Here is a 25,679-nt window from a genome sequence, read left to right as displayed (position 1 = left end):
TTGCCCAGAGAAGCTGGGGCTGCCCCATCCCTGGAGGGGTTCAAGGCCAGGTTGGACGGGGCTTGGAGCAACCTGGTCTGGTGGGAGGTGTCCCTGCCCAGGGCAGGGGGTGGCACTGGATGGGCTTTAAGGTCCCTTCCAACCCAAACCATTCTGTAATCCTATGATGCACAGATCCAGCCACAGGACACGGATCCAGCCGTACCACACAGATCCACCCAGACATACTGCACAGATGTCATTTATTTCATTTGACAAGAAAGAACTCATCGAGTCGGAGCCACACCAGGCCTCGCTTCTCACCCTCGTCCACCCCGGGGCTCCCCCTCCCCAGCCCAGAAGTGGGTTTTGTTCTCCACAGCCCAGCGAGTTCCACCCAAGGGAATCCTGGCTACGGGAACTCCGCTCCCAGCTCCGAGTTAAGACAGCTCTACGGTCGCTTATACAGTACGTGAGTAAACAGAGGAAAAGAAGCAGGACAACCAGTGAGTGAGTTGGGGCCATTGTTTCCAGGTGTGCCTGCCTCACAGTGCTCTATTTACATAAATTACAGAAATTTCATATATATTTTTCTCTGAAGCCCAATTAGACAAATATCTAGCTATATATAATATAAAAAATACAGAGATTTGACTTTTTTTTTTTTTTTGGAAGTAAAATGTACATGATCCAACTGTGAGCAGGAGGTAAACCTGAAAACTCAGGCCCGTTGCTACTGAAGTTAACACCGCACACAACACCGCTGCCAGGCGGAGCTACGGCCTCTTCCTCCACCCCATACAGTGACCCACCCCAAGCCAAGGCAGAAAAAAAACCAACCCTCAGAAGTCAAAACGTGTTCTCATGGAAAAAAAAAAAAAAATATTTCAAGTAAAGATGAAGATGGGTTTTCACCATTTTTTTTTTTTCCCCAACAGTTCCGTGCTTTCAGTCAGTAGCGATGCAAACGAAGCCTGTGCAAGGGCAGCTCTGCTTCCTCTTCCAAACACCACCCAAGCATCCCGCCCTCTTCAGTTACCATCTTTGGGGTCTTGTTGCTTTTTTTTTTTGTGTTTTTTTTTTTCTCCTTGTAAATACCACTAGCAGTTCTTCAAAGAACAACAACAACAACAACAAAAAAAAAACTCTAGGCAGAGGGAAGAAGCCTTTTCCCCCCCCCCCGAAAAAAAATCTTCCCAGGAGCGGGAGAACTTCCCATTTCTCTGTCCATTTACAGTATATTTCAGGGGAACGTGGCCCAGGTTCAACAGGACTGTCCACTGAAGGAGGGTCGCAGAAAGGCCAGGGCTAAACTTCGCTCTTGGCAAATTAGAGTCTTTAATAAAGAGTAACATGTGCAAAAAAAAAAAAATTTAAATAGATCAACCCAGGTTTCCAGAATTATTGTTGTCAGAACGCTTACTTTCTATGTGTTCTTACCCAACGCAATGCTGAAATCTCAATTAAGTACCCGAGGTAAGAAGTGACAGTTGGGAGAGATCACCACAAAGGAAAAAAAAAAAAACAAAACACCACCAACAAAAAAAAAAAAAAAAAAAAAAACCAACCAAACCCAAGAGGTGCAATCTGTTACCTCGGTGTCCTTCCTCCACCCAGATGCCTGCTTTAAAGACATGTACGCAGCAGCAAAAAGGAAATTAAAGTGTAAGGACATCCCCTTCTCTCCGCGAGGACAAAGCACTGTTTTCTAGTTGTTTGAAGGAAGAATCGTTTCCTAACAGGCGGAGTGGATGTTCAGCCTTCCATTCGCGAGGAGGGGATGGGACCATCAAGCTGCTCCCAGTTGCTTTCCGGCAAGTTTGTGGTGGGTTTGTTTTTTTTTTTTTTCCTCCACACACAGCCCCCCCCAGGCACATTATAGCTGGAAACCTTCCATGGGGGCTTCGGGTTGCTGGAAGATGAATTGCTGCTGGTTCTCATCTACCTGGGGAGCGAGAGCGGAGTCATCCTCTACTCCAAAGTAGTGCTCGATCAGGTCAAAGGCTTTCTGGTAGATCTCTTGGTTCTCGTGGCTCTGTAGGAACTCTATTTTATCCAAACCTTGGAGGAAAAAAAGTGGAATGTGATGAAATCCTGATATTTACACTGTCCTACATCCATCCTCCACCCTTGCCCCTAATCACCACAAGACCTGCGTTAGATTTGCATTTTGGGAGCAGCACCGACATCGAAAACTAACAATTCCAGAGCTGCTTGTGGATTTCATCTGTATCAGGCAGCATTAACCGCTTTTCAACGGCAGCTTTAGCTGACACAGCTAAAACAGACGCGCTCCCAGCTCCCTGCTGGGGACTACACCAGATTTCAGTGAAATTAAAACAACTGGCTGTGAGGAGTTTGGTCTTTGCAGGGGGTAGGGAGGGGAAGGAAGCGGGGCCCGTCCCAGTAGCCTCCAGCAAAAGGGCAGCAGCAGCTTTAGCCGCCCTAATTAAATCCCCTGCTGAACAGAAAGCATCCAAGCACAATATACTCTCAAGAATTTCAAGAATTACTCTTACTGGGAGAATCAGGACACACAGTATAACAGTGAGAGGGCAAATCAGACACTGGCAGCACACGGGGAGTTTCAGACCAAAATAGAAACTGCTCCTCAAAGCATTAAGAGCAGGACAAAAAAAAAAAAAAAACCACACCACCAAATTAAGTCACTCCAGGGAAAAGCTAAGTCTCTCTGGATTTCCACTGTACATCTACAGCGTACAACTGGGTACAGTTAGAGCAGTCTCAGACCCAGAAGTGTCACTTTTTACTTGGCTCAGCTTATTTCTGATTACTCCTCCCAACTGGTACAAGCCACAATTATCAGCTTGGCCTCCAGACCTGGGAAGCTCAAATCAGAAACATCATAGTTTTTACTTCCAAGGATTTTATCCTATGCCCAGTGATAAAAGTCTAAAGAGACAGATTATTGGAATAATAAATACTGCCTAGCTTGCAATATACTACATCCCTTAACACAGCAGAAAAGCAACCAAACCAGCAGACGCCTTTCGATACATCCCATGGAATTAAAGTCAACGGCACCAAGGCCACCAGCCACCACCTACCATAGGCCTCCTCGATCAGGCTACAGTAGGGGTTGATGCCCGTCCCGCTCTGGTTGGCTTCCTGCTCCCCGAGCCTCAGGATGTTCTCCAGGCCGTTCAACGCCACCTGGACAATCTTGGAGTCCATGACGGTCAGCAGGTCACAGAGAGGCTTGATACAACCCAAGTTCACCAAGTACCTGAAGCGAGAGAGCACCGACAACATACACTTGTGTGAGGGATCCAGCAAGCATCACCTCTGCTCAGTTTGAAAAGAGCATGGGAAATGAGTCAAACTAAAATACAAAAAGTTACCTTAGAAAATATTTTTACTGGTCTGCAAGGTTAATTTTTATGCACTTATTTGTACACACATGCCCTCTTATAAGAAGCCTGTTAACTCCCCTCTGAAACCCAGGTGCTACTCAAATTAAGTCTACACTGGAATTTAACTCGTCATCAAGTTTGGACATTTAGCCTGGTCTGAGCTCTCTAAAGGGGGAGGCGGAAGTAGCATGGGCCAGTTTCATAGAATCATAGAATTGTCTGGGTTGGAAGGGACTTTCAAGATCATCTAGTCCAACCATCAACCTAACTCTGATAAAACCCATCACTAAGCACTATGTCAACCCGTCTCTTAAGTACCTCCAGGGATGGTGCCTCAACCCCTTCCCTGGGCAGCCCATTCCAAGGCTTGATAACCCTTTCTGTGTAAAAATTCTTCCCAATATCCAACCTGAACCTCCCCTGGCACAACTTGAGGCCATTTCCTCTTGTCCTATCACCTGTGACTTGGGAGCAGAGACCGACCCCCCCCGGCTACACCCTCCTTTCAGGGAGTTGTAGAGAGCAATAAGGTCTCCCCTCAGCCTCCTTTTCTCCAGGCTGAACACCCCCAGCTCCCTCAGCCTCTCCTCATAAGACTTATTCTCCAGACCCCTCACCAGCTCTGTTGCCTTTCTCTGGACCCGCTCCATCACCGTTTGTCCATATTCAGAGAGAAGCTACAATTCACAGCAGAGTAACAGGATCCAGCTATAGCTCTGCCTGTGCTTCAGGTGCCCTCTCGGATGTTCTCCAAATCTCTCCCCTGGTACTCCTCTTGCAGTTCCCACCAAGACAAAGCCACCACGCACGCAGATAGATTTCCCCTCAGAGGAGCCGCAGGACGTACCTGATCTGTTCGGGAGTTCCTCCTGACGTTGCATTCGTAATAGCCCACGCTGCCTCTTTCCTCGTGCGGAACTCCGCTTTCTGCAAGATTTCTATCAGTACCGGGAAAATGTTTGCATCTATGACTGCCTGGGGAGAGAGAGCAGTGAGAGGCGGTTCAATTGGCAACGCCGTTTCTAAAGGGCCATAAAGCACTCGAAGGAAACCTCTGCCTCCATTTTCCACTGCAAAAAGAACCTTCCAAGCTACACCCTTCAGAGATTCCTCCGTTTTATTACTCAGCCAAATCTTATTAGCACAAGAGATTCAATTTCATAACCAGCACAGCAGAAAATCCCTCTTATTGCATCAATTCTGTAAGAATCTGTCTTTCTATGTAGGTCACTAAAAGGATAATTAAAACTCAACAAGCTCCGACTTTTCAAAGGGGCATCTCTAACTGAGCATGGAGAACTAAGGGCTGTATGTCCCCTTATTCCAATGATCCAACCTGTGGGACTCATTCCAGCCTCATCTTTGTTGGGACAATTAACAAGCTCTTTTGAGCTCTCCTTTGGCAGATTGCTGGGAGCAGCAGATTTGCAAATTACTGTGGAATAAGAAGAGGCTGGTTTTGTTCACATCCAAGTGTCAGGTAAGAAAAAAAGCTGCAAATCCTTAATGCTGAGCTCGGAACCCAGGATTATCACAGCCTGGAGAAGAGCGTACCTGTATTTGTGCTCTGTTTCCTGCCGTGATGTTAGATATGGTCCAACAGGCTTCTTTCCTGATCGACTCCTTGGGACTACTTAATAAATGAAGGAGACATGGCAAGGCTGAACAGTTCAGAATCACCTGTTGGGAAAGAAAGCGGAAGTGAGAGCAGCAGTATCAGGTACAGAGCTAAATACTTTCACTTTTCCCGCAATTAACACGCTGTACGGGCAACTGCCTTCCCCCTCACCTGGGTCTGGATGTCATCCCCCGTCACGATGTTGCCGACCGCTCGCAAAGCTGGGGAGGCCACTTTGTAGTCGTTGTGCCTGCAGGAAAAATGGTGCAAGGACAAACCCAAATCCATCAGATCACAGGCACCTGGATACTCAGAAGATTCTCTCCCCAGTATCTCATCTGCTTCTCATTCTATTTACTTAGAATTCCATCCCCTCGCATATAGAAACGTACGATAATTTGACCAGATTGCAACTGGACAAGCAGAGACTGAAGACAAATTTGCAGTGCAGAATGTTAAGGGTGAAAATGTGTCTAACTCCATCACCTTCAGCTTAATTACAGATCTCTTACATCACCCTCCTGAACAAGGATGTTGTTAACCCAATGAGAACACCCAGAATATTTCAGGATAATCTTTGGAAGCAAGTATCTTGCAGTTCCACCAATTCTGAAGATGTTAAAGAGAAGAGGCCCCATCGAATTGCAAACAGGAAACATTTTTGTCCAATATAGATACTAAAGAAACAACGCCAAGCTGACTTTTTCTAGACACTGTTCTTGCTATCTTTGATTTGCCGAGTAACTAGGCTTCCACAAGCGTATGGTATTAGCTATGGTTCCAGAACTAGAAAATACTCAGCTTCTCTCAGAAAGAAAAGCCAGCAAACCGCAGCTCTCAACCTCCTTCAGACCCTCCTCCGTAACTGCTCCCAAGTCAGCTCAGGTGCCCACCACCTCATCCCACACTCATGAGGGGTGGAAGGAGGGCTCCGATGGGTTCCAATATGAACTCATGCTCGGTCACACACCTCCCAGTCTCACTGGGCCTGAAGCAGCAAGACGAGATACTTACATTAACAGCTCCACCAGTCGCCGACACACTCCCGAGTCAATAACTGCTTGAATTTTCTCATTGGGGCCATCTGATAAGTAGGAAAGAGCCCAGCACGCGTCTGCCAGCAAGTCAGAGTCACTGTTGAATAATAATCGGGACAAGACGGGCAGGCAGGGAGATACCTACAACAACAGCCACCACCCCAGGTTAGTCACGGTCTCTCAGGGACCACCACGTTTGCATCCCAACATCGCGTGGCTGTGCTGACTGGCAAGGTAGCCAGTCTTGAAGTGTCCCCAGTTTCCTTCCCTAAAGTCAGCAGCTTCCTTGTTGGTTCACATACCTCGTAATCACAGCGTCTGAAGTTACCTCAACAGCTTTATTGCTAAACTAAAATTACATCCCTTCCTCTTGGACCAGGTGTAGACTCCTGGGACAAGCGCTACTGCACATGCTGCCTTTTGGAAGCTCCTCAGATGTCTCATGTAAGAACATTGCTCCATTTCTTACTCCTAATAACCCTAAATAGCTCAGGATTCAGAGCAGCAACCACCAACAGTTACACCTCTGGGTACTTCAATCATTTATAAGTGGGTTTACATTCACACTCAATTCAGATTTCACCCCTCAAAGTCTTCCCCAGCTTCGACACACATCGATCTTAAAACATTTCTGTTCTACCCAAGAAGGCTGACACCCAAGTGCCAGCAGCACAGCAGGAAAGGGAAAGAGGAAAACTACCACAGCTCCCAGGTAGCTACAGGAGTCCTGTTTTGTAGCATTTAGAGGTTTTTAGTCACAATTTGAGTTGTCTCCAACTTCCAGAGTTGATTACAGGGTTCAGAGGAGCCCACAGTGTGTGCTCCCTTGCAGGGAAGCCTGGGCTTGCCCCCATATTTGAGGGGTCCAGCAGATGGGCTGCCAATGGAGACGGGCAGAAAATTAAACAGGCTCTCAAACACCTGCTGAACAGTAAAATCAACCTCAGCAGGAAGAGCCTCACCCTGTTCCCTCCCGGAATGACTTACAGAAGTCCAACAGCCAAAACCAATGCAGACAAACATCTTAACTGGGTGTCTCCCCATCACCTGTCTGCCAACAAGACACTTATTCTCACCTTATCGAATTCCGGTGGTGGACTCTTTCCTCTGCATAAGTTTGACAAGGCCCAGACAGCATTTCGTGTCATTGTCAACCTGGTGGACTTTGTAAGGAGCCTGAAAAGACAGTTACCATGAATTACAATCCTTAACGTGGAAGCCAGGAAGGGGATCAAAAGAAGGAAAACAAGTATGATTTCAAAGAAGCCAAACCACTATTCCACTTGCTGTAGCTCAAGCCATGCTGCTTATCACTTGACCCTCTCAATAATTAAGAGAAGTGACATGCAACTAATTCTTAGGATAAATAGTTTTTATTCCTAACAACATCAAGTGACAGGGGTCAGGAAGGCAAGTGCCACATTAGACAAGCTGCAGAAGGAAGGGTAAGTTAGACAAATGCAGTTCCAAGTCCAAATTCAGCCTGAGCAGACACTCACACCCCTCTCTTCAGGTCAGATGGTCCTCACTAGAGACCAAACTGCTGCCTCTCAACTCTAACAAGGACAGGGAGTCTGTGGGCTGAGGACTCAGTCAGCAATCACTGCTGACAAGCAGCAGCAAAACAACCCAAGTCACTTGTGACAAAGCATCGCTTTGCCAAGGACAGGATAAAATAAAGATTAATTCCTTCCAGAGCAGTGAACGGCCCTTGAGAGCACCGTCCTGACAGACAGATCCTCTGACTGTGGTGGCTCTGCCCCACGCTCCAGAGCTGCGGAGGGACAGAGGGGTCAGAGATCTGCTCCCCTTCCTCAGTCCTAGAGGAGCCTGCTCAGACAAGCCCCTGAAATCCACAGCACAAGCACAAAGAGCAGGCACCTGGAGGGACACACAGTGAAACAGCAAGCCCTGGGCCTTCAGAGAGACAAGCAACAGCACCCACTTCAGCCTCAGAGCAGCGCCAAGGTTTGTGAGAAGGCATGTTATCTACCAAGTCCCACTCTATATCAGATACTTGTCGGAACTGCCAAGTTTATCTGGTACCAATGGTTTGATTCCCAGTGAACATCACCGCACATCGCGAGGGAATCTGTTCGCTCAGCTCAAATATTGCTCTGCTGCAGTACAATGGGACTTTGAGAACTGTATTGGCAAGTATTCATGGCTACTCACATTAATAAGGGAGGAAGAATAGCGCAGTTAAGGACATAATCTCTACACACAGAGCTGTCTCCAGCAATGTTCCCCAATGCCCAGACAGCCTGAAAGGAAACAGCAACAGTTTTAGCATTCACGCAGTTTCTGAACAGAGGAAGAAAAAGGGTAGTGTGCTAAGAAAGCATTTTCCCTGTAATTCCAGGCAAACGATACTTCAATTTGCGGTCTGAAGCCAGTTTTTAGAACCTGGTCACTCATTTTAAATATGGCATTTTAATCATCAGTCTACTGTGGTTCTCTCCCTAACCCCAAAGAAATGAACCTTACCTGTTCTTGAACATCCTCAAAGTCAGAGTTTAACAGCTCTATAAATATAGGAACTGCCCCAGCCTCAATTACTATTTTTGTTTGTTGGGAAGTTCCTGATGCAATATTCGTCAGTGCCCATGCTGCTTCAAACTGAAACAAACAAACAAACAACAAAAGTATGAGTAAAACTACCTTGATGTAGCAAGATATTTGCCATTAAATTTTGGCTATAACTCTTCCAACTTCTACTAAGAAGGTTGTGAGAGAAATAAAGCCTACCACCACAGAACACCTCAATACTCAAAGGAAAGGATTTTGTTTTCTTGGGCAATAAAAAAAGCCACATGTCCTAAATGCTTTCTCAGAGGCTACAGCTTCGCAAAGGATTAGCAAGTGAAGACATCATTGTCAAACCACATAATTTCACCTATACAACAGTTTTCCAGCAAGAAAAGTGAAGACATATAGTCCCTAAATACAGGTGGAGTATTTGTGGAGGACTAGCCAGTTCTAGCCCACCCTCTCGTCTGGCTAATGCCACAAAGATGCCGTGAGCTCAAGAGAAGCTGAGCAGCAAGTTCCCCGCCTTTGCCACTCATTCTTTGGTTTAAAAACTGATTTCCACTCAGTTCTTCTTGAAAGCAAGCCCCTTCAATACACGGCCTTGGGCCAGAGGGCAGGAAGAAAGATGAAGGCAGTCATCAAGTCGGATCCAATTCCATGTATGGAAGCATCTTTAACCCCTGCAAAGTAACTCTAGTTATTACCAAGCTGAAAGGAATCTCAAGAAGCCACCTAAGTCCATCCCTCTGCCCCATGGCAGGATCACCACCACCTAACCCATTTCTAACAGACTCTTAGCCTGTACTTCAAAGCCTCCAATAATGGAGGTCTTTTCCTCACACAATTTCTTTCTATGCATTTATTCTGTGGCTCCACTACTTCCCAGCAGAACTGTCAGCCACAGGAAGGCCAAACTCTCTTCTGCTGCAGCTCAACTGTGTTATTTTTGCCAGTATTCTTCCAAGAATTTGATTTAGAGCAATTTATAATTTCCTCTTTTTTGACCTAAGCATTACAGGCTACCTTTGTCTTCTCTTACACACCACACAACCTGCGTCTTTTGGGTTCAAGACATCACTTTTCCCTGATAGCACCCGTGGGTTCACGTTGCCAAGCTGTGATGGCTGAACAGCTACATGCCAAGAAGAATTCACAACACAATCTCTTTTACCTGTAGTGTGCAATTTTCACTTCTTTTCAGGAATTCAACAAATCTGTCCACCACTCCCTGAGTGTTTATCACTTCATCTATTGGAGGATTTGGCTCTGAAACAGCAAGGCAGAGTCAAAACAGTACATAGGTAATGCAGGGGAATAATGAGCAGGAACTATTATTGAATTGAATGACCTCAAGCTGTACTGAACTCAGCAGGACAACTGTCCACAAATCACTTTCTGTACAATTCAGACAACTGTTAATCATTAGCAACACACTAGATCATCAAATTTCTGAATTATAACTTTCTTTTGCCAAGCTCAAAGCTGCTACGCTTCTCTACAGCAATACACATACACAAATGCTTGCAAAAGAAAAGCTACGTCAGATCCTATAGCAGGGATAAGGTGAATCCTTTTTTACCTTTGGAGAGTAGCTTCCTGAATTTCTGAGTGGTTGCTAGCTGGAGATCAGGGTCATCGGAGAAAAGCATCTCTACCATCTCTCTTGTGATCACTCCCTCCTGCGAAGGAGACAGAACAACGATTCCATTTCACACTAAGATTATTTCTTTAGGGCACCACAGGCATGACAGCTTGATTTTGTGCTTAGCTAGTAACCCAAAGATTCACAATTTGAGATTACAGCACACTACTTAATCCCTGGCAGACTTTTCCAGTTCACTGTAGTGACATTCGCAATGTTCTCAGAAGTGAGAAAACAAAACCTATTGAGGTTTGTGAGTTTTATGCAGTCCATGGCATGAAATCTATCTGAAGGCATAAGAAGGAAAGGCATCTTACCCCACATGTTGTGGAACTGACATAGGAATCCACAAGGAGACTATCGAACATGGAGGCATCTTCATTGATCAGCTCCACATTTCTTCTTTTAAAGAGCTAAGAGGGAACGAACGCAGGAGTTGTTATTAGAAAGCAATGATGAACAGTCTTCGTAACTAGATATTCTCGTTCCTCAAACAAGATACCATCAGCCAGACTAAACGCAACCTGAATAGAAGAGCAGTCATTAATAACAGCCCTGCACTCTGAAGACTCGTTTGGCTCCCAGATCCCAATAATGAAACATGCTAAGTCTTGCCCTCGGATATGCAAATGCCCGACTCACTGAGACACTGGTACAGGCAAGTGCAGAATTTGACCTAACAAGCTGGGGAAACTGGGGAGAAGGCAGGTTGTAGATGATGCAGTAATGAAGCGTTTAGTCTGAGCCACATACATCACCCGGGAATCACCTCTTACTTTCCTAGACCTCCAAGCCAAAAAAAACCCAGCTCAGAGTTAAGAAATACACACAGCTCATACTTTCACTCATTCTTCCTGCTTCTCGAGGAAATAATCCCATTTACTAATTAATAAAAGAACTAAAAAAAATCCCTTAAAACCAAGGATCTGTGAACAAAAACCTCTAGTACCCCAAGAAAAAAAGTGCTTGGAGAGCTCTTGATGCGAGCTCTGCTCTGTACTAGGTACAAAGAAAAAGAGAAAAGCAAGATCTCAGAACAGGAGAAAAATAAGAGGACTGCTAACAAACCTTAATGCACAGATCCTTGAAGATTCCAGTTTGGCAGCAGCACAATCCTGGCTGTGTTAAAGCTGTACACAAGCTAGTCAAGGTGACAGTTACCTGTTGCTCTCTTTTCTGTTTGCGCAGCTGAATTCCTTCCTCTTCTCTCCTCCGACGCATTTCCTCGGGATTTAGGGCTTTGTTCTTGTAACTCTTCATTCGATAGTTATCCTTCGCAGGACTCGCCATGGTTTCTGCGAAGAGAAAAAGATACCTGCCTTAGATTTCTTGTCACTCTCCTTTCCCACGTGTCCTTTCTGACACGGAAGTCCACGCATACAGAACAGCCAGATCAAACAGACTTATTTGCAAGAGCTGGTCTCAGACACTAAAGTAGAAGCTTCAAGTTTGAATGTGATCCCAACCTTAGTTCATGTGATACGCTGAGAGCGTTACCAAATTTCTAGGAAGCATAAGGGTAGATTTACTGTTCTGAAAGGAGCTTGGACACAACTTGATGGTATCGAGCACCCTACCCAGATGAAAGGCTTCTACTCAAGCAGCTTTGCTGTCCTCAGGAGGTGCAGAACGAAATTCTGCTTTGCTTTTCAGCAGGAATTATTTCCCTTGTGTCACCCATCATGGATGACATCCATAAATCCATCCATCCATCAATCACACCTTGACATGTTTTTCCCCTCAGATTGGGATGTTCACTGGGTACACGTGGCAAAAATCCAACAGAACTCACAGAGAACCCAGGCCTTGATGTTGTAACAACAATAAATAAACCTTGCAAAAAGCAGAGGCCACGTTTGTCCCATCAGGTTACTGCAAGTGTTCAGTCCCTGACCTACTTATTTTGCTGCTTCATATCTGACTAATGCACTGCTTCAAACTGGATTACTCGTGTATTTGCCTCCTGGTCAGGGAAGTGACACTCCACTATTTGGCACAGTTAAAAGGCAATCAGGGCCAAGCAGTAACCTGAGTACGGAAGGGTATCAATTCCTCAGCTGCACCCAGCTGTAATCCTCTGCTTTGACCACATCGACTCCTTTTTGCATCTTTTCAAACTCCTCCTTTCTTCCATTTATGATACAGATTATTTGCTCAACATTCATGCCTTTCTCAGAACAGGAAGGAAGCAATCATCATACAGAGCATCAGAATCCAAATTAACCCAGTTTACTCCTCTCCAGAAGTCTGCTAGACACCAGTATCTTTGTTTTCTTCCAAGTGCTGAGGGCAGGTGGAAGAAGCGTCCTGTGAAAGTTTGCAGCACTATCTCCTTATCCCTCTCCTTTCAAGCTTTAAGGGCTCCTCACCACATGGCTTACAGAAAGTTTCAGTCCCACTTATCAACTGCCTCCAGCCAGTCTGGAGCCCTTCCAGGAGCAGCTGGAGAAGTTTCAGACCTTCCTGCCCTCCTCCTAGGAAAGACACAGCCAAGAAGAGACATACACAATGTACAAATATCCAACACTTCATATCTATGGAAAGAAGAAACAACTAGAAGAATTCAGATTTTAACAGGAGAGGAAACAAAATACTTCCAGTTCTACGATTTCCCAAAAATAGCTAAAAAGACACCGAGCATTGTGAAAAAGTCAGACTCCATCTCGCAGCATCTGCTCTCTAAGACTGCGTTCTCCTCCCTACCCAAAGCACCAAGAGGACTTTCTTCTGGAAAGCAACAGATAAAGAAAAAAAGCCACCAAAGCCCAAGTTCCTCTGGTCATTTACACCATAAGAGATGCCCGTCCCTGGCAAACAGCCTGTCCCCAGGCCGTCTGCAGTTGTGAAAGAGTTTGGAAGCTCTGGAACCAGAGCACCCAGAGACACCCCCAGGCTTGAGGAAGTGCAGCATGATGGGTTATGGGTTTATTGGCACCTCTGAAGCTCAAGAAGAAGCCACCAAGCACAATTCCTCATCACTAACAGCAGTATCCCAGTGCCAGGTTAGAAAGTCTTTCCCAGTAACTTGTTCTGGCCACAGTATGTGGCCAGAAGTTACAAGAAAAAGAGACATCACACTGAGCACCACCGAGGAAAAGGCCTCAAAACTGACTCTAGGGTTCAAGCCATCAAATTACAGCAGGTCTTGCAAAATCTTGAGCCTTACAGAAGTTTACCTTTAGTCCCTTTTCCAAATACCCCATATTATAAGATCTGTCCTCAATAAAACGAAGGCAAACAACCTATTTACGCCACACTACCGATGGCAGTTGGACCGTACCTTGCTGACAGCCTGTATTAAACCATTAATTTTTTTTCCTGAGTTTATTTCTCCTGAGTCAGAGGTTCAGAGGAATAGTTGGTCTGTTTCTAAAGGTCTTTGACAGCACTTTCCTCATTCTAAAAGACCGTTTACATGGCAAAGAAAAGCAGAGATTGAAGATCACAGGAACTATGCAACCACTCTCACTTCTCTGTCCCTCTTCCCAGCAGCCAAGAATGGAGGGATGAATTTTATTATGTTTAACTGAAAAGCAGCTAATTCGGGAGATAGAAGGCTTTAGAGGGTTGTATCAGACCAAGGTGTGTCATCTACTTATAGATTTTAATTCAGAAAACGTACTTAACTACCTCTCATGTCAGTGTGTTCATCTTACTGCCCCAACGCTAACGGCTGATACAGCCACACAAAAGAGCACGAGCTGCTCGCTTAATTCTGAGGATTACAACAGAATCCCTAACAAAGACAAATTTATTACCTCCCTTTGGAAAGCAGAGTCTCCAATTAAAAGGCAGTTTTTAAGAAAAGGAAGAAGAAAAAGTGATGAAATGACTTGACGCTACAGGCAGGATTACCAGGCGGTTACTCACATAAATAGCCAAGTGACACATGACAGTTCAGCTGCCTCCAGACTTGCACAACCCCTCACAGCCAGGCACACCCCAGACCCTGCTCCGGGTGTCCAAAAAACAGCCAGAGACAGCGAGGGCCCAGAGCACCCTCCGGAGCATGAAGAACACCCCAAAAGATATAACCAGCCCCTGAGGAGTGATTTTTCACGTTGTCTGTGTAACAGCACAGCACCGTGCAACCGTCTCCGTGGCACTTAATTCTCCATTTTCGCTCACACACATTTACCTCTTCAGAGGATTTCCATTGACATCATCTGTGTCAATACTTTAATGACATCAGAATGCTAATTTCTTACATTACACCCCATTTCCACGGCAATGGCTGAACATCACAAACACAGGATTCTGACTTCATGGGGGGCTCAGGAGATGCTGGAGGCGGCACAAACTGCAGCGACCCCAAAGACACCAAAGAAACAGCCAGCGCCACGCCAGGCACATCCCAATTCCTCACTCATAGGCTTTTTGGTACAAAACATCCAGCTCATCCAGTGTATTGGCCAGCCAGGCTTCACCGTTAACGGTTAACTCAAATTTTATCGGTGTGAACACCCGTAAAACAATCCCACTAAATCAGAGCGGACTGTCAGGTTCGGGAGAGCCATCACCTGCTCATCCGTGAGTGAGGAACAGGAGATACTCAAGCCACAGATTTTCACTTTGCATCTAAACACTGTTGCTCTGAGAAGTTTCGCTTGTACAGAAAAGCTCGACTGTAAAGTAACAATGGAAAAACTTAAACACAGCAAGTTTAACTGCTCTGGAGTTTTAGCTACTGCATCCAGGCAGCCACCTTAACCTCTACAAAATGCTGTCCTACTAGGGCTGCACCTTGCACTGCACCCCTCCTAAGAAAGGTTTTTCTTCTCCAAGAACCAGCTAAGCCCTGCCTTAAATGAAGATAGTATCAGCTCACACCCTAGAATTACAAAATTGTTCCAATGTGGCTCCAGCCAGAACTGCAGGGCTCCCAGTTGACCCCCAGCATCCTGCAGAAGACAGGCAATAAGGCTTTTTCCTTCTATACCCGAATTTGCACAGCCTGAAGCTGCTCTGGATACCCCTTTTTTTTCCCTGAGACCACACCAAACAGACTGCACGGCAGATAAACTGTCCTGGCAGCGCCTGTAGCCTTGCTCACTGCTTATCTCTCCCCAGAAGCCACCCCCCGGCACGACGGGTCCGGGTACCACTCACGGGATGGGGAAATGCTACAGGCACCCACGCTGGTACCGGTGCCCGGGGCGCGGTGCTGTCAACCCATCCAACAACCTGCTGAAGAAAGAGGACAGGATCATCTTCCAAATATCCCAGTACATGGCAACACAAGAAGGACACACAGACATTCAGGCAGAACAGCCAGACACCACAATCCCAGGATTGTCCCTTCACAACAGACATAAAAACCTTATTTTCTCCCCTAAAAGGTGCTCGGGCAACAAGCCAAGCGCAACCCTGCCCGCCCAGGTGCAGGCCCGTGTGGGAACAGGACCCAGGCAAGGGCCAGAGCTTGCCCTGCTCTACTAGAATATCAGCACAGCGTGAGTATGTTGTTAGAAAAGAAAGGAAAACAACAAGAATTAGGACAGAATTAGAATGAGGCACCTCCTCCCCCAGTGGAAACAGCAACGGAGCTTTTCCAAAAACAGCAAAAGCCAGTCCAGCTACTTATGGTTCAGGCCCTTCTTTATATTTCATTCCTGCCATCTGAGCCTCCTGCCGCAAGAGACAGCCCTGTTTTCTAGGAACCTGGTTTCCTCCAAGTCCAGCATCCCTTGGATTATTCCAGAACAGTAAAATCCCCACCTTTTCTTTTTTCACCGGTCAATTAGAACTGAGCATTGGAAGTCCCCTGGAAGTACCCATTTCCTCAGCCATTCCTGGCCACTGGTTACGGAGGGGCTCAGTCCTCCCTTACCCTCTTCAGTCCAATTCACCTTCCCTGGGACAGAATTAAAAACTGCAAAGGTAAAAGCTTGTACTGAGTTAGAAAAGTGAGTGTGCCGAGCTATCAACCCACCTCTTCCCAACACCTCTGCAGACCAAACAGTTCCACACATCTACAAGTTTTAACACTGGTTCCAAATATGAAGAACACTTGAGAATCTGCTGTTTCCACCAAAACCTCAGAGTTCACTCAACAAAACAGTAAACTTCAACTCGCAAGATTGACCCCATTTAAAACCGAGTTGTGACCGAGTTTGGACAAAATATTACTTCTGCTCTAGGAATTCCCTGACCTCACACAGTTCCCAAAGTCAGTGCCTTTTCTAGCCAAGTACCTCCCTGCGTTAGTGAACTTTATTCACAGCAGCTCCACAGAAAAAAAGAAGTGACAGCATTTGCATTTCAATAGTTCTCTTATTGAGCATCCAAGCTCTGCACCTCCAATCAGATCCGCCAACTATCAACCCCAAGATGCCAAATCAGATATTAAACTCAGTGCTAACATGACACATTAAGTAGATCTAAGGATTAACAGCCTGCATATATAAAGATTTATTTCTATCTCCTGAACACATAACAGCAGGTAACCCTGGCTCCGCAGGACGAATTTTGAAATCCATTTGTACATGTTTGATGACTTGCTTTAATAAAGCACAGCCACGTAAAGCTTTGCTCAGGCACCTAAGAGAGCAGGCAGATGGAAGCCTCACTGAAAAATTGAACCCTTGCTAGTCCTGGCTCAGAGGGACTCCTCTGTCCTGAGGAAAACAGCAGCAACTGGAAAACCTGTCAGAAAAAGACGGAATCCAGCCCCAGAGGGAACACACACTAAGTGTCAGAAGCATTAATTTTTATTTCTTAGCTACGCGAGTGGCTGTGCAGGGTGAGATGCTCGAGGGAGGTCTCTAACTCCAGTTTGGTGACAGCCAATGAAGCCACCACCTCACCAGCTACAAAAACAAAGACTGAGACTGAAACAACAACAGGAGTTCAGATGCGTCTCCATCAGCCTGAGCCAGAGAGACAAGGCCAGTATCAGACAAGTGACTCTGCTCATCATTAACCAGGCACCAGTAAGTTGCCACAATGATCTCAGGTCATTTCAGAGCATGAAGCAAGTACCTGCCTTTCCAGGCCCATATCAAACACACCTGCAAGCCCAATACTGATACACCTTTCAGGACTGCAAAGCATCAATGAGTTAAAATACATTTTTAGAACTTCTTTTAGAAGACCGTTTGTCTACATCCTCAAAACCCACACTACAAAAAGCCCACATGAAACCAACCAACTTCTCCATTATTCTTCCTTAGGCTCCCCAGAGAGAAAAATTGATGAAGTGGGATTTTAAAGCCACTGTGAGATTGTGATCATGTAACAGATCTTCAGCATAAACATTAAAAAGTCCCCACACCAACATGGATGCTAATACCTTTGGAATCAAACTATTAATAAAAATTGGTCCATTAAACCCAAAACAAAGCTTTATTAAGCTAATAATTCATACTGGGAATGACTTCAGGTGTTCTGTGAGCCGAGAATCCTCTTTCAAGAGCTACAGGAGCAAACTTAGGGATGAAGCTTAACCGAACAACACCTTCTCAATTCCTTGTGCAAAGGAAACCCCCTCGGGAGATGGAAGAAGTTTGGCTCCTGCTGGAGATTGTTGGCAACATTTGGCTTTGCTGAGGAAATAAAAAAATATCCTCCAGTTGTCACATAAACCAAAGAATTATTAGTACAGGTTGCCACACTCATCCTTATATATGGAATGATGAAAAGGTATTTACTGCTTAAAAGAAAGGAAAAAACAGTGTGAAAGTTTGAAGGCTCAGCAGAGCACTCGGATCCCGTAAGCATCTGTGCAAAAGCCAACATAAACTACAGCAGTTCAGCCAGAAAACTAATCCCAGGGTCACTACTGCCACGCCAAGATTATAGCGGCTTCTTAACGTTACTGGATCAGAAACCCAACCTTGCTTCTTTCCAGATGTTGCTTTTCCCATTTCTCTGCATTACAAAAAAAAAAGCATTTGCTTCAAACACTTTTTTCAGCTGCCGATTAAAGCTGCCAAAGCTGAGTCACAGCAGGGACTCACTTGTCTAAATCAGGACTTGTGCTGCTGAGTCAGACCAAAGCGACAGAGCAGAGAAACAGTTACGCTGACAGATCTGACAAGGCCTTTTTTAAGCCAAAACACCCTTTCAAAAAGGTAATCTTCACAAGGTATCTCTTACAGTTCTGTTGCTGGGTATAAGACACATACCTATGGCAAAGCCCAGCCAGCCAGAAGGGCTGGGAGCTGCATGTTTGGCGCGGAGAAGGGTAGGAGAATTATGCAAGTGTAAATGAATACACTTGATGAACTCCCTCAGCGCTGATCTGCCAATTAGTGCCCACTGGGTACATTTCAAAGCTTCCCAGTTCTGAGCAAGCACTGGGCCAGATGACCTCCAAAGGCCCCTTCCAACCTAAGTTCTCCCTGCAATAGTGTGAACTTGGTCAGTTACAATTAACACCCCCCCTAAATTTGACAAGTTTCATGTGACAAGCCCTACTGATTACATTCCTTGGATTTCTCCTACCCAGCATTAAGTTTTTCATTTCATACACTCACCTGAAAACCCCGAGGAAATTCCCTTCTCCTCCTGCCTCCGTGTTTGCACGGACTCGAGCTCAGGAGATATCCTTACAGCATCATACTCCTGCCAGAAAATCCCCCAGCAGAGAAGAACGGTGACTGCTCTTTGCTACCCTCGCTCTCTTCCTATCTTCTCAGGCTGACCGAGTCACAGGGAGATGGAGATAAACCACATCAAATCCACATCAGTCACCACCTCGCTCCAGGGTGCCAGGGAGGTTCAGCCACCGAGGAGGAAACACAGGACTCTCCTGGAACAGTCCCCAGGACAGAAAGCTTGGTAGGTGTCTTTCTCTGTGGGATCCCTGTTCAACAAAACACCTGTGCTTTCAACGCTACACCCTCCAGGAACAGCAGAGAGTTGAAGTAAACTGATTTAGCAGTAGCAGACATCAGAGGAGTTCAGATCACACAAGGAAAATGAACCTTACCTTTAGGAGAACAAGCCAGCAGTGCTAAATCAGAGGTTTCAGACTGGAGTCATCTCCCCTGACAATGTTAAAAACTACATGTGACAGTCAAGCTATCTCCAATTACAGTTACTGAGGCATTTCTTTAAAAAAAAAAAAATCAAAGCATTTGTGATATTTTTGGATCTGGGGAGGAGGGGCTTGGAAGAACACGCCAATCATCTCCCGTGGCCCCACACAGGAGGCAGCCGTGGGCAGGGGACGTTGGGCCGATTACACCTCACTGCCGAATGTTCCCGCCTTTCTCCAGAAGCCTGAACACTTGTAACTCAAACTCTTGTCATTTCTGCCGTCGGCCACTCGATACAGCTCACAAGAACACACCGACAGCGAAACTTGATTCAGCATTTAGGTACGACACATCAGGTTTGAACGTAATTTCTTATCGCTATCACCTGCTTAGAACTGAAAAGAAAATCTCTGGCCACTTCTAGGTTCATCCTCTCGCTGCCTCTTGCTTCGTCAAACTATCACCAAAGTTCCTGCCTGAAGAGAACAAAACCACATTCCAGCCAAGAGACAACAAAACATTGTTAGGCATTTCTGAAATGTTTCAAAAAATCTAAAGTCTCTCTTCATCCAGCCAAATATCTCAGCATTAATGGCTGGTTTCCTGGTAAATGTAAAAGTGTCACTTTATAATTAGCAGCGCTCACGTGAATCCTGTTCTGCTCGCTCTCTCCCATGTGTGATGGGTTTTCTTAACTTTGAGAACAGGAACAAAAATCCTTCTGAAACTCCAATATGTAATGCATTTTACAGCACTCTACAGACCCGTCTGCAGTCAATTCTTCAGAGTTTAAGCACCTGCTTTACAGCAAAGCATAAAGGTTCTTCCTGACAGAAGCTACAGATACAGAGCTATTAACGTCTCTAGAGGATTCTCTTCCAGAAAAAGCGTGTCCAGGACAACTTTATGATTTCAGTTGAAACCACAGAAAGAGAAGCCTAAATAATCTGTACTTCTTCAATACAAATTCAATGAAGTTGATTATACTAAATATATAGAAGCAGTTTAATTACTTGCACACACTGTATACAAAGACAGCTCTGAACTGCTACCAGAAATCAGCCAAGAACAGATCCTTATATGAATACGTCACTTCGATAGTTTTGCAGTGAATAAAAAAACTAATAAAATCCCTTCATTTGCTCAGAAGACAACAGGGGGAAAAGGAAGCTAAACAGTTGTCCTTACAAGAGGAGAACAGCTACATAAGAAGTCAAGTCCTGTCAAGTAAGCACCAACTCAAGGCTTTTCCTCTACAGCCCTGGAATTACCCCAGCTGCTGTTAAACCCCAGGGAAGCGGCCAAGTTCTGTCACCCTGTCACTTGTGCAGCTCTGTTTTCTATGCTGCTGTTATGTTCTCACACAGGTTATTGGAGTGTTTACTACAAACAAGAGCCAAGTTCTCGCTCCGAGCTGTCTCGGCCCCAGCCTGTCCCCGTCCCCGGGCTCAGCGCTGCGCACATGGGACACGCTGTGCTGGTAAACTGCTTATCCAGGCAGCTATCTGCCCGTCTGGTGCCGCAGCCACCATTGGCTCGTTCCCTTCTGTTTTAGCTACCAAGAGCCAGCGATGTGATATCACTACTGGAATGTGCAACAGCTCCGCTGGTGGGGCCGGCTGGGGAGGGGGAAGGGAAAAGCAAAAATTCTCTTTGGGGAAAACGAACAGTCCTCCACATACTTGTCCTTCGCTGGGGTCAGGAGAAGGATCAGGATTCCTTTTAGGCTCCCCGTGCCCTGCTGTAAAAAAGAGCCGACCTATTCCTCAGCCCAGTTCTCAATACACATTAATTTCAACTCTATCTCCTCCTGATCTTTTCACAGCCCCCTCAAAAATATCTGAGGTCTGGGGGGAGGCTTTAAGTCCTCTTCAACCTGATTTACCAATTCTGAGACATTCAGATTTCCTTAAGAGCGGCCTGATCAAGTTCAACAGTTTGGCACCGAGGTCAGAGAGGCCTTTGTAACAGTTCTTAAAACAGGGATTAACTCTTCGACTAAGTCAACTCAAACCGTACCCACGAGTTAGAGGAGGTTAAAAACAACTAGAAAGAGACAATTAGAGGGCTATAAAATTCCAACAAGCTCATCCTTCCCAACATGTGCTTTGCTCCAGAAACAAACAGTACTGTCTGATTTACTAAGCAACCGTGAGTTTATCTGGACCTCACGAGCACGATGGCTTAAAGCTGAAAAGCTGAAGGAATTGGTACTTTCACTATCACCCTATTTTAATGATCGAGCTCCCCTTTACAAAGTTCATGTTTGCTCTCCCCAACACAAGCAAACAGAGCAAAACGGCCAAATAACTAGTTAAATTCATCAGCCACAAGAGTTTTATTAAGAAACGAGCGTTGCGTACCGCTCCGCAGGCTAAAGAGCACTATAAAGGCATGTAGACATGTCATTTGCATAGCAAACGAAGAGCGAACTAATGAGCATTTCTAACAACCCAGGCAAGACCAATATCACAGCGGCTTCCGAGCACCACAGCACCCTCAACCCGCACCGCAGAAGAAGGGGTAGCGACTTTATGTTGCCACCACTTAGTCCTATTAACCTAAAATAACAAAAAAGCTGTTTTACTATTTAAAAAGTTAAGAAAAAGTTGCACTAGGATAATTCAAACGAGGGAAGTATTAAATTCTTGCTGTGAGAAACATGCCTGCTTCAAACCCCCAAGGAGAAACGGGGAGGCAGCAGCGGGAAAGGATGGGAAGCTCCTTTGCATGGCCGTCCTCAGCACCAGGTAGTGCAGGCAGTTTTCAGACACTCACCAACAGGCCCGAGGACATTTTTCGACTCAAAGTTGCCAGTCAAGATTTTGCATCTCAAGCCATAAATTAAGTTTTAAAAGCCGTTCTGGACTGGGAGGTGCTGCAGCCATTGCACACACAGACTCGCGGCCACTAACTTCTCCTGGAACATCCCAGGAGGGGTTTGAAGACGGCAGGAGAGTTTGACAAGATCATTTTGATCAAGCAGCATCTCACCCCAAAGGGCATTTTGAAGAGTTCTGAAGGGAAGTCTGGTTAAAAGACAATATTGCAGGTGAAAACTGGTAAGAGCTTAATCCTTACTTCCCAGAGGATCCTTACTCTGGTCTGTAGAACAGAATATCCCTCCTACAGGCTTGGCTTTGCCATTGACCTCCCCCATCCAAACCCTGCCTTACTACTGGAAACCTCAAGAAAAAGCCACTTCTCCTCCCTGAGCGAGGAGCTTCAATATCAGGCTACATCAAAAGTGACAGAAAAAAAGGTCTGCTGTTATTGAAGTACCTTTTGAAGGGCAACACTCAGTTATGAGTTATTTGTAGCTAACAGAGAGAGCCACTTGCTACTTCTCTGAACCTTTAAGCGTATTTAGTGGCCCTGGTTATGAATACACCAACAAGCCCCTCCACTACCCTCCCTCCCTGCACTGTGTCAGGAGATGTATTTGCTGACACCGTCCATGGCGACACGCTGCTCAGGGACAGCCTCACTAAGTTTATGTTGTCACTGCAGCTGAAGTTTTCTTTTATAAAAGCTACAACAGCCGAAGCCCTGCCGGGTTAATAGAATGATGCACAGTTTAGTAGGATCCCACTGGAGCTGGGTTCTAAACTCTTAAAACAAACTTGGGAATTTAAAGGAGCCGGAGATCTGACAGCACGCCACGGACACTCTGATGAAGCTTCAATCGCAGCAGCCCCTTTCCACCACCGCTACTTCTCAAGGCTTTTTTACCCTGGTGCCTGCGGCAGAAGGGGTCCCCAAAACCCAAGAAATGGAATATTAAAGCATTAAACACCCCGCGCCGCTCCCCTTACCCGCCTAGAGACCGAGCTGCTGATCTCCTGCGGGCACCAAAGGCCACCAGTAACACCCCTGCTCCCCCTTACTCCAGCGGCCCGGCTACCCAGCCCCTGGCCCGGGCTACTCGACCCCTGGCTACCCGGAGCCCCCGCCGCAGGGTCCCCCCCGAGGGGCCACCCCCAGCCCCGGCTCCCCTACCGGCCCGCAGCCAGCGAGGGCCCTGCCCGGGGAAGGCCCCGCCGTGCCGGTGACGGGATGACTCAGCGGCCGGGCCCGCAGCCCCCCGCCCCGCCAGCCCGCCCCGCCGCCGCCGCTGAGGGGAGGCGGCCGGAGCCCCGGTGAGGGGCGCGGACGGCCCCAGGACGGGCTGTCCCCGCTGCCCGGCCGGCGGGGCGCATCGTCCTCCCCTCCCGGCTCCCCCTCCTCGCCCCCGCCCGCCGCCGGGGCGCCCCGGGACCGCGCCCGCCCTCACCCATCGCGGCTCCTCAGGCGGCGGCTCCCGAGCTGCGGCGGCCACAATATGGCGGCCCCGGGGAGAGGGAGGGCGAGGGGAGCGGACGGCGGCCGGGACGGGACAAACCTCCTGCGCGCGGAGGGCGCCCCGCCCATTAAGGCTGCGGGGGCGGGGCGGGGCGGGGCCGCTCTCTCCCGCCGGGGCCGCGGCGCTCGGGCGCCCCCTAGCGGGCGGGCGGGAGGCGGCGGGGCGGACCTGGGTCCTCCCGTCAGGTCACTTGTGTCCCATCCCTCACGTCCCATCCATCCCCTCGTGTCCTGTTCCTCACCTCCCAGTCCCTGTGTCCCATCCCCTCGTGCCCCATCCCTTTGTGCCCCATCCCTCAGGTCCCACCCCCTCGCGCTCTGTCCCCTCCTGTCCCCGTGTCCCCTCTCACCCCGCGACCCTCCATGGCCGACACACCACGTGACGGTTTTGAGCACGGAATCATTCCGAGATGTCCTTTTATTACAAAGTCCGTCACCGATCTGTGTTGTCCGCAGCTCTGCAGCCCCAGGGGCAGGCGCGGGGGCCATCAGTTGGTGTGAGGCCGGCGGCTGCCTCCCATGGCGATGAACACATCAATGGGGACGTTGGGCAGCGTCAGGCAGTGGCTGCCGGGGCATCGCCGCAGCTGCCTGTGGGGAGAGAGCAGCGTGAGCCCCACGGCACTGCACGGCACGCCAGGGGCCGGCATGGCACGGCATGACATCATCTGATACGGCATGGCATGGCATGACATGGGCCAGCATGGCATGATATGGCATTGTCTGATATGCCATGGCATGGCATCGTCTGATACGGCATGGCATGGCATGACATGGGCCAGCATGGCACGATATGGCATTGTCTGATATGCCATGGCATGGCATCGTCTGATACGGCATGGCATGGCATGGCATGGGTCGGCATGGCACGGCATGGCATCGTCTGATACGACATGGCATGGGTCGGCATGGCACGGCATGGCATCATCTGATATGGCATGGCATGGCATGCCATGGGCCGGCATGGCATGACATGGGCCAGCATGGCACGGCATGGCATTGTCTGATATGGCATGGCATGGCATGACATGGGCCAGGGTGGCACAATATGGCATTGTCTGATATGGCATGGAATGGCATGGCAAAACATGGGCTAGCATGGCATGGCATGACATGGCATTGTCTGATATGGCATAGCACAGTCTTATATGGCACGGCATGGTGCAGCATGGCATAGCATGGCATAGCATGACATAGGCCAGCATGAAAGAGCATGTCAGAACATGCCATGACATGGGCCAGCATGGCATGGCATGGCATGGCACAACATGGCATTGTCTGATAAGGCATGGCACGGCATCGTCTGATATGTCATGGCACGGCATAGCATGGCACGGTATGACATGGCATCGTCTGATATGGCATGGCATGGCATAGCATGGCATGGTATGACATGGCATTGTCTGATATGTCATGGCACGGCATAGCATGGCACAGTATGACATGGCATTGTCTGATATGGCACGGCACAGCACAGCACAACACAGGACACTGCCTGCCCCGGTGGCACCGGCCTTGTCCCGGGACAAAGAGGGGTTTCCAGCCACCAGGCGACACTTTTGGGAGCAAAACAAGCGGCGTTTGCCGGAGCAGGGACCTGCTCTGTGTGACGGGGACACGGTGTGGCTGTGCCAGGGCTGGACCCGGCGCCCCTCGGGGTGTCCTGGCCCCCCCCTTACCTTCCCACAGACTGCTCGGCGTCTGCCGGCTCCTGCGTTTCGGGAGGCACGGCCAAGCGGGGACAGTCACCAGCCTCGATGGGGAACCTCTGCGCCTGCGGTGTCTGCTGGGAGCTCATATCCCAGCTCCGGATGTGTCTGCCCAGAGGTGTGGGGGGGGTGTGAGCCGGGCCAGCACGCCCCCCCCCCCCCCCCCCAGCAACAGCAAAAGAACAGGGGGGACACAGGGGGACCCCAACCAGCCCCGTAACCAGCAGTGCCCACCCCAAGAGCCCCCACTCACCGAGAGGGTGCCCTGGCCTGTCCCCCACCCCGCTGCGCATCCGTCACCCGACTGACACCGCCTCGGCTGCATCACAATAGCCCCCCCGGGCTATAAAAGGTCCCTTTGTGTCCCCCCCCGGGGTGCTGCAGGTGCCCCTGGATGCCCAAATGCTGTAACGGGGTCACTGTGGGGTGATCCGAGGGAGGGAAGCGTCCCGGGCGGCATGAGGAC

The 25,679-nt window shown here is 47.9% G+C and overlaps 1 protein-coding gene across 2 annotated transcripts; it reads right to left on the bottom strand.

Moving 5' to 3' along the window:
* Positions 1–226: 226 nt before the first annotated feature.
* KPNA6 (karyopherin subunit alpha 6) lies at positions 227–15,263 on the bottom strand. 2 transcript variants are annotated; one of them, XM_074162061.1, is made up of 14 exons: positions 15,074–15,263; positions 11,251–11,477; positions 10,500–10,595; positions 10,120–10,219; positions 9,712–9,806; positions 8,496–8,627; positions 8,184–8,272; positions 7,085–7,184; positions 5,986–6,149; positions 5,143–5,221; positions 4,908–5,033; positions 4,201–4,328; positions 3,048–3,226; positions 227–2,040 (listed from the first exon to the last, which is right to left on the bottom strand). In XM_074162061.1, the coding sequence occupies exons 2-14, from the start codon at positions 11,470–11,472 to the stop codon at positions 1,856–1,858; spliced, it is 1,695 nt and encodes a 564-aa protein (XP_074018162.1). In that variant the 5' UTR covers positions 11,473–11,477; positions 15,074–15,263; the 3' UTR covers positions 227–1,855. The 2 variants fall into 2 exon arrangements, with proteins under 2 accessions (XP_074018162.1, XP_074018161.1); XM_074162060.1 differs by lacking the exon at positions 15,074–15,263 and adding an exon at positions 11,860–11,875 and having other exon boundaries at positions 11,344–11,477.
* Positions 15,264–25,679: the final 10,416 nt, after the last annotated feature.

This window comes from Numenius arquata, chromosome 21 (genome assembly GCF_964106895.1).
Source record: "Numenius arquata chromosome 21, bNumArq3.hap1.1, whole genome shotgun sequence".
In the NCBI taxonomy this organism is placed as follows: domain Eukaryota; kingdom Metazoa; phylum Chordata; class Aves; order Charadriiformes; family Scolopacidae; genus Numenius; species Numenius arquata.
Note: the sequence above shows the minus strand (reverse complement) of the source record. Positions and strands in the feature narration are given on the sequence as shown.

Bases quoted from the DNA above. Each gene is read 5' to 3' on its own strand.
- KPNA6 (XM_074162061.1), bottom strand. From the start codon at position 11,472: ATGGCGAGTCCTGCGAAGGATAACTATCGAATGAAGAGTTACAAGAAC. The intron at 6,150-7,084 runs GTGAGAATAAGT...CTGTTGTTGTAG, and splicing joins CACCACCGGAATTCGATAAG to GTATCTCCCTGCCTGCCCGT. The intron at 5,034-5,142 runs GTGAGGGGGAAG...CTTTCCCAACAG, and splicing joins GGGATGACATCCAGACCCAG to GTGATTCTGAACTGTTCAGC.